Below are 8,926 nucleotides of genomic sequence, written 5' to 3'. Positions count from 1 at the left end.
TTACCGGCTTTAATGCTTATCAGCATCGATTGATTTTTTGCTATTTTGCCAATTCCTCTTTTTTATTCTGATTCATGTTATCATCGTAAATTTAAAGCATTTAAATGTAAAGCCAAAACATGCGCTACACTGAGAGAATTTCAACCGAATTATTTTATTTCCTTTACATATACATATTTTCTTGTTTTCAGCAATAGAAACTGTTTTATTGTAATTGTGCGATGTAGGTTGTTGAAGCTAAACAAAAAATCGAATAAAAAATAAATAAAATTATGTAGACCCAAAACAACAAAAAAAAAAAACAACAAAAAATAAAAACAATTAAATGGGCATAGTTAGATTTTAATAATATTTTATAGCATCATAATTAGGCACCACCTTATCATTATCATTGTTTTAAACGAAACAAATTAGAATTATAATGACACTGAAAAATTTTTTTTTTTTAATGATTAAATAAATAATTATATTAACCATAAGTAAATAAAATAGGCTATGTAATGATAGGGTATAGAAATTAATAAATAAATAAATTAGGCCTTGAAATGTACGCAGAAACATCATTATATTAGGATTTTGTTTATTATTGTGAATTTGGAGATATGTGCACTGAAAAATATGGAAAAGTGTTTGGGAACGAGACACCCTGTATTGGGTTTCGCGCTCTTTGTTTTGATCGCCGCTGCCGGCGGCCTTATCAGCGGTCGCTAAGCGAGCAGCGCATCGCTGCACATGCGCGCGAGCTTTTGCCCAGTAATTTTCCATTCATTTCTAACTCCTAACTGTAACTTGTTTACGTCTTCGACTAGCATAATCGAATGACGTGCATAGCCAAAGCTTAGTCAGTCACATTCTTGCTCTCAATGCAATCTAACGCAGCGCGGTCGACAATATTAAATGTAATTGTTCGGAAATAAATAAAATTATATTAAACAGTATACACTAGGGCGGATTCATTTATAAACATCCTAAAAAACTGGTCCTTCGAGCCGGATCCACCAATACTGTTTATTTTCGGCCAATTAATTTAATTATTGAGGTTTTTGTCAACGGTGATCTATAGATTTCAAAATCGTATAGAGTCGTTATCTTTTCGCGATCGCCATGCGGAGTGTGATTCAACAACGGGGCTTTTGTAAAAGCCAAATCACACGGGCGCATAATAATGCCCTAAAATTTGTGGATGACATTCAATCAGTGGACACAATTGTGGTGCGCCTGTCGCAAATTCAAGACAATTATTTGCGGTTTGTGCGACATTCGGAAGAGCTGTACGCCTTCCAATCGGAGTCGGATTGGGAGAATCCGGACGACGATTTTGATGCCTATGAGGAGAAACATTACGCTACACACGCCATCCTAAGCAACACTCTGGAGGAGTTACGGCGTGATCAGACGTCTAAAAATATTTTGGCCACTGTGCAACCAGCAGATGCGCCCCAGAGGAGCCATGTGGATTTCCAGTTCGAGCGAATCAAACTCCCAACCTTTTCCGGGAATTATGAGGACTGGAAACATTTTTCGGATATGTTTACGGACTCGATTGCTTCCAATTCGAGCCTGACGGATTGTCAACGATTTCATTATCTCAAATCGTATCTATCCGGAGACGCCCTCAATTTAGTCAAACATATTCCTGTTACTAATGAGAACTATCGGGAGGCATGGGATCGGCTTGAGCAGCGATATAACAAACAATCGCTAATCATCCGATCATTCCTCAACAGTTTCATGACCCTTCCCAGTGCTACGTCTACTAATCTCAGCACAGTGCGGAAACTGGCCGATGGCGCAGACGAAGTTATTCGTGGTTTGCGAGCCCTTGACTGCGAAGAGAGGGATCCTTGGCTAATCTTCATCCTATTGTCAAAATTGGATACCGATACTTGCCAAGCTTGGGCGCAGTGCGCAGAATCCGAGGGAAAAGGTGTGACCATCAACCAATTCCTTAAATTTCTCACCTCTCGCTGCGATACTTTGGAGGCTTTTCACTTAGTTCGACCAACCCAAGCTCGACGCGCAGCCACAACGCACCACGCAGATACGCATCCTAGACGAGAAGAACCCAAGTGCACATCGTGCCAGTAAACTCATCAACTGTTCAAGTGTCCTCAGTTCAACGGACTCGACATCGCAGCTCGCCGGGAGTTTCTCAAGACGAAAAAGCTATGTTTCAATTGCCTCAGCCCAAGTCACATGGCGGGTAACTGTACATCGAGACACACTTGTCGGATTTGTCGCCGCAAGCATCACACCCTGGTTCACCCTGGCTCGGCGCAGCCAACTCAAAACGGTAACTACTTGGAGAGAGCCCGTACGGACAGCCGCGATCGTCCATCAACCTCACAAGCGGCATCTACGATCGGCCAGAATCAACCGCCTGGTCAAGAGATTCATCAATCAGGGAGTTTACCTCCCGCGGAAAATAACTTCACGCATCATACGCTGGAGAATATTTCAGCTGCAGGTTCGCAGACTCTGTTGCCAACCATCCTTGCAGACGTCGTCGACGCCTGGGGAAATACTACAACCTGCAGGCTGCTCTTGGACACTGGGTCCACAATCACCTTGGCGTCGGAATCATTTGTTCAGCGAATAGGCGTACGTCGAACGCACGCCCGGATTTCTATACTCGGTCTCGCAGCCAACAGTGCTGGCGTTACCCGAGGACGCGCACATATCAAGCTGCGCTCTCGTCATTCGGACCAAACTGTCGAACTGGTCTCGTTTATTCTCAATTCGCTGACATCATCACTCCCGGCCCAGGCTATTGACACCTCATCTTCTACGTGGAAGCAAATCTGCGAGCTTCCTTTGGCAGATCCCACATTCTGCACGCCAGGATCCATCGATGTCATCGTTGGATCAGATCAACTCTGGTCTCTTTATACTGGAGAACAGAAATGCTTTGGTAACGACACTCCTATCGCTCTGAATACTGTTTTTGGTTGGATTATTGCAGGCTCTTACAATGCATGCGATGATCACCTGACTTCAGCGGTTACTCATCACGCGGACCTCGACACGATGGTTCGCTCTTTCATGGAGATGGATAATATACATCCTAGCCAGGCTCTTTTGGACGCCAACGATCCAACAGAGCGTCATTTTGCTGCCACCCACACGCGCTTGGAGAACGGGGCTTACGTCGTCGAGTACCCCTTCAAGGAGCATGCGCCGCCTGTTGATTCAACTTTACCGCAGGCCATCAATCGCTTCCACTCGCTGGAACGCAAGTTTCGTCGATCTCCAGACTTGAAGCAGCAGTATGAAGCATTTCTGGACGACTACTTGCGACGTGGTCATATGGAACAGCTGACATCGGCTCAAATGGATGAGTCCCCAGAAACCTGCTTCTATCTGCCGCACCACGCTGTCATCAAACTGGACAGTCTGACTACGAAATGTCGCGTAGTTTTCGATGGATCGGGAAAGGACAGCTCTGGAGTGTCTCTCAATGATCGACTTCAAATTGGCCCACCCATTCAACGCGATCTTCTCGGCGTTTGTTTACGTTTCCGGCAGCACCCATATGTTTTCTGCGCGGATATCGAGAAGATGTTCCGAGGAATTCAAGTCTTCAAGCCGCACACCAATTATCAGCGCATTGTTTGGCGCAAGAACGAGAATGAACCACTGCTTCATTTTCGCCTGTTGACGGTCACCTACGGATTGGCGCCGTCACCATTTCTGGCTGTTCGAGTTCTTAAGCAACTAGCTGAGGATCACCGCCACGAGTTCCCCGCAGCAGCCCACGCGCTTCTACACGACGCTTATGTAGATGATATCCCAACAGGGTGCAACTCATTCGACGAGCTCATGATTCTCAAAAACGAGCTGATTCAACTGTTGGATAAGGCGCAATTCAAACTACGGAAATGGAGTTCCAACAGTTGGCGTCTTCTAAAATCATTGCCAGAAGAGGACCGATGTTATGAGCCTATCCAGCTCCTCAACAAATCAGCTGCGGATTCACCAATCAAAATTCTTGGCATCCAATGGAATCCCGGAAAGGACGTCATGTACCTCAATATCAAGGAGTGCGATCCGACCATTTCTCCGACGAAAAGGGAACTCTTGTCGCAGCTATCAAGAATCTATGACCCGCTTGGATTGGTAGCGCCAGTCACAGTTCTACTCAAGCTTATCTTCCAAGAAAGCTGGACAAGTGTTCTGCAATGGGATGACCCGATTCCTGAAACTCTACGCTCGCGCTGGAAGGCCTTGGTGGAGGATTTGCCAACACTTACGCAATGTCAAGTACCACGATACATTGCGTCACCATTCCAAGACGTTCAACTACACGGATTCGCCGACGCATCCGCGCAAGCCTACGGTGCGGTTGTATACGCTCGAGTAGCATATGGAGGCAGTTTTCAAATAACCCTAGTTGCTGCCAAAACCCGTGTAGCCCCGATCAAGCCTGTTTCGATCCCACGTTTGGAACTGAATGCTGCTCTACTTCTTTCTCGATTGCTCTCGATTGTCAAAGCCTCACTAACGATTCCTATTTTCAGCACGAGCTGCTGGACAGATTCAGAAATTGTGCTACACTGGCTTTCAGCTCCCCCACGAAACTGGAACACATACGTCTGCAACCGAACGGCTGAGATCTTGAACGACTTTCCTCGCAGCTGCTGGAATCATGTTCGCACAGAGGTCAACCCTGCCGACTGTGCTTCTCGAGGACTTCATCCGTCCAAGCTTCTGGAGCATCGACTGTGGTGGAAGGGTCCATCATGGCTGGCCACACCGCCCTCTGATTGGCCACCGTCTACAAGCAAGTTCAGCGTATCTTCAAATCTCGATGTCAACACCGAAGAGAGAGCTGTCAAGCCCACAACTCTACATAACTTTCCTGATGAAAGTATCTACGAGTTACTCATCCACAAATTCTCAACCTGGACGCGTCTGCTAAGGGTATCTAGCTACTGTTATCGCTTTATTCACACTCTTCGATCTCGTCATAGGAATCCGGCACCATTCCTTACATCCGAAGAGTTGCAGGCCGCACGATGCCGACTCATCCGACACGTGCAACAAAATTTCTTTGCCAGAGAATATGCGCAGCTAGAGAATCGACGCCCGCTTAATGCTAAATCGCATTTAATTCGGTTTTCCCCCATTTCTGGACGATCATGGAATTATGCGAGTCGGTGGAAGAATCGACAAATCGACAATCAACTTCAACGCCAAGCATCCAATCCTAATACCAAAGGATTCACCACTAGCTGGGCTCCTGGTTCGACATTTTCACGTTTCATATCTACACACTGGAGTTGATGCTACGTTCACCAACCTTCGTCAGCAGTACTGGATTCTGGGTGCACGCAATCTGGTCAGAAAGGCAGTTTTCCAATGCAAACGCTGCTTTCTTCAACGCAAAGGCACCAGTAACCAGATCATGGGAGAGCTGCCAATCCCTCGAGTTCAGGCTAGTCGCTGTTTCCAACATACAGGGCTGGATTACGCTGGACCGATCGCCATCAAGGAATCAACAGGACGAACTCCACGGATCGGAAAGGCATGGTTTTCTATTTTTGTCTGCCTAACTACAAAGGCAATCCATATCGAGGTCGTCAGTGATCTGACTGCAAAGGCCTTCATCGCCGCCTTTCAACGATTTATTGCCCGACGAACAAAGCCCACCGATCTGTACTCGGACAACGGAACCACATTTCATGGCGGAAAGCAAACTTTGGACGACATGCGACGCCTAGTCATCGAACAATCAAAAGATGAGGAACTGGCTGGATTCTTCGCCAACGAAGGCATTTCTTGGCACTTCATACCTCCATCTGCCCCTCATTTTGGCGGAATGCGGGAAGCCGGCGTTCGTTCCATAAAACTTCATATGCGACGGATACTTGGATCCAAGGCTCTCACGTTTGAGGAACTAGCGACTGTTTTGACCCAAATTGAAGCCATCCTCAACTCTCGCCCACTGTGCCCAAATGGGGATAATTCGTTGGACCCGCTGACTCCCGCTCATTTCCTGACTGGAGCTCCTTATACTGCCCTCTCTGAACCCTGCCGTCTGGATATGCAAATCAATCGACTGGAGAGGTGGAATCAGCTGCAAGCTATGGTCCAAGGTTTCTGGAAACGGTGGCATATGGAATACCTGACATCGCTTCACGAACGCACAAAATGGCATCTAGAAACTGAGAATCTGAAGATCGACACACTGGTGGTACTCAAGGAGCCTAATCTACCTCCCTCTAAATGGATTCTTGGACGCATCAGCGAGGTGCACGCAGGATCAGATGACAAAGTACGGGTCGTAACAGTAAAGACGGCCCATGGATTCTACAAACGCCCAATTACCAAAATTGCTGTCTTGCCTCTGTGCTGAACGACCGTTCAGGGGGGCCGGTATGTTCGGGAACGAGACACCCTGTATTGGGTTTCGCGCTCTTTGTTTTGATCGCCGCTGCCGGCGGCCTTATCAGCGGTCGCTAAGCGAGCAGCGCATCGCTGCACATGCGCGCGAGCTTTTGCCCAGTAATTTTCCATTCATTTCTAACTCCTAACTGTAACTTGTTTACGTCTTCGACTAGCATAATCGAATGACGTGCATAGCCAAAGCTTAGTCAGTCACATTCTTGCTCTCAATGCAATCTAACGCAGCGCGGTCGACAATATTAAATGAAATTGTTCGGAAATAAATAAAATTATATTAAACAGTATACACTAGGGCGGATTCATTTTTGTTTGATTATTAAAAATTATTATAATGATGAATTTTTAAGTTTTCTTACTTATGGCATGGGAGACTAACAAACTGATGTATACGTAAATACTTTTGGGGTCTTTCGCTAACGATTACAAGAAGGACCATGGTTGGGAGGGTAAAGATATAGGGTGTGGCGAACAACAGCCAAGGCCACCCCTGCAGGCTCAAAAATTAATTCGTGCTTTCTCGTTTCTCAATTTTTTTTTGCAGTTTAGTTTTGCCTGGTTTCATATATTACTAATTATGAGACCATTGTTTTGTGTGTTGGTTTCGAATGAGGATCGTCTCATTGTGCAGATTCAGGAGGGACTCTATAATAAAACCTTTGACGTAACAATCCTTATCCACAGCAAAACCCCCCCCCCCCCCACATCTCCCGCTAGAGCTAGGAATCAATGGGTCCCGCTCAGCTGATGGTTAAGGGTCGACAAGCCTGAATGTGGTTAGCACTCGGAGGTATGATCGAGAACAACGATACCCTGATTATGTTTTCCCCTTTCCACGGCGTAAATTACGACACAAATCTCAACACCACAACAGACGGATGTGCAAAAAATCAAATTCAAAACGAACCAGCAAATTGAACAGCTTATCCAAGAAAAGAGGCGTCTGCGACGGGCGTGGCAAACCAATAGATCGCCATGCACAAAGCAACATTTAAATGAAGCCACACCCAAACTAAGCCGGGCCCTGAAGCAAGATGCCGAAAAAGCACAATTAAGATATATTGAAAAACTCTCGCCAACCAGCACAAAGCATCCCTTATGGAGAGCTCACCCAAATTTAAGCTCACCGGCTGAAACCATCAGCCCGATAAGAAAGTCATCTGGTTGCTGGGCCCGCAGCGACAAAGACAGAGCCGAAACTTTTGCCTCACTCTCCAGGGCGTTTTCCAGCCGAACCCTGCTGCAAATCCATTTGATCTACCGCAAATCCACACTGAAACGGAATCTACTCCAGCATCATTTCGTCCGAACGAGATAACGAAGGTCATCAGGGAACTGAAGCCGAAAAAGGCTCCCGGCGTTGACCTAATAACTCAAAAAATGATAATTGAACTTCCGAATTGTGCTATTGAGGTCATCTGTAAAATCTTCAATGGGATCATAAGTCTCAGCCATTACCCAACAAAATGGAAAAAATCTATAATTATAATGATACCGAAGCCCGGAAAAGACCACACGATTCCGTCATCTTACCGACCAATAAATCTACTATCATGCTTGTCCAAGTTATTTGAAAAATGCCTACTAAAGCGCATAATCCCTTATCTGGGAGCTCACAACATTATCCCAGCTCATCAATTTGGCTTCAGAGAAAAACATGGAACTATCGAGCAAGTTAACAGAATAACATCAGAAATTCGCACAGCCTTCGAGCATCGAGAATATTGCAGCGCGATATTTCTCGACGTTTCTCAAGCATTCGACCGCGTCTGGCTCAACGGCCTCATGCACAAAATAAAAACACTCTTGCCGGTATACACACACAAATTACTTGAGTCGTATCTCTACAACAGAGTCTTCGCAGTGAGGTGCAACGCAACAACATCCGGCACCTATTCAATCGAAGCTGGAGTCCCACAAGGAAGTGCACTTGGGCCTACCCTATTTGTTCTATACACAGCGGATATCCCCACAAGCGACCAGCTAACATTATCCACTTTCGCTGATGACACTGCGATCCTCAGCCGTTCCAGATGCCCAGTCCGTGCAACAGCCCAGCTCGCCAACCACCTCAAGGTAGTCGAGAAGTGGCTATCTGATTGGCGTATTAAAATAAATGAACAAAAGTGTAAGCACATAACGTTCACCCTCAACAGACAAACATGCCCCCCGCTCTACCTGAACAGCACACTGATCCCCGAAGTCAACGTGGTAACGTACCTGGGCGTCCACCTGGACAGACGCCTAACATGGCGAAGACATATTGAATGCAAGAAACTTCATCTAAAACTAAAAGCCAGCAGCCTCCACTGGCTCATAAACTCCCGATCGCCCCTGTGTCTGGACTACAAGGTCCTGCTCTACAACTCCACACTAAAACCAATATGGACGTATGGCTCCCAGCTCTGGGGGAACGCGTGCAGTACCAATCTAGACATCATACAGCGCGCCCAATCAAAAATCCTGAGAACTATCACTGGGGCACCATGGTATATTCGCAACGAAAACATCCACAGGGATCTCG

At 46.3% G+C, this 8,926-nt stretch overlaps 2 protein-coding genes across 2 annotated transcripts; both read left to right on the top strand.

Annotated features, from left to right (window-relative positions):
- Nucleotides 1-1,104: 1,104 nt before the first annotated feature.
- On the top strand, nucleotides 1,105-4,610 carry LOC138929516 (uncharacterized). Its single transcript, XM_070288949.1, has 3 exons — nucleotides 1,105-1,927; nucleotides 2,138-4,341; nucleotides 4,518-4,610. The coding sequence occupies exons 1-3, from the start codon at nucleotides 1,105-1,107 to the stop codon at nucleotides 4,608-4,610; spliced, it is 3,120 nt and encodes a 1,039-aa protein (XP_070145050.1).
- Nucleotides 4,611-5,146: 536 nt separating this feature from the next.
- Nucleotides 5,147-6,355, top strand: LOC138929515 (uncharacterized). The gene has a single exon (XM_070288948.1). The coding sequence runs from the start codon at nucleotides 5,147-5,149 to the stop codon at nucleotides 6,353-6,355; it is 1,209 nt and encodes a 402-aa protein (XP_070145049.1).
- Nucleotides 6,356-8,926: the final 2,571 nt, after the last annotated feature.

Source organism: Drosophila kikkawai, unplaced genomic scaffold (assembly GCF_030179895.1).
Source record: "Drosophila kikkawai strain 14028-0561.14 unplaced genomic scaffold, DkikHiC1v2 scaffold_264, whole genome shotgun sequence".
Classification (NCBI taxonomy): Eukaryota; Metazoa; Arthropoda; class Insecta; order Diptera; family Drosophilidae; genus Drosophila; species Drosophila kikkawai.
The sequence above is the reverse complement of the archived record's forward strand: the minus strand, read 5'-3'. Positions and strand labels throughout refer to the sequence as shown.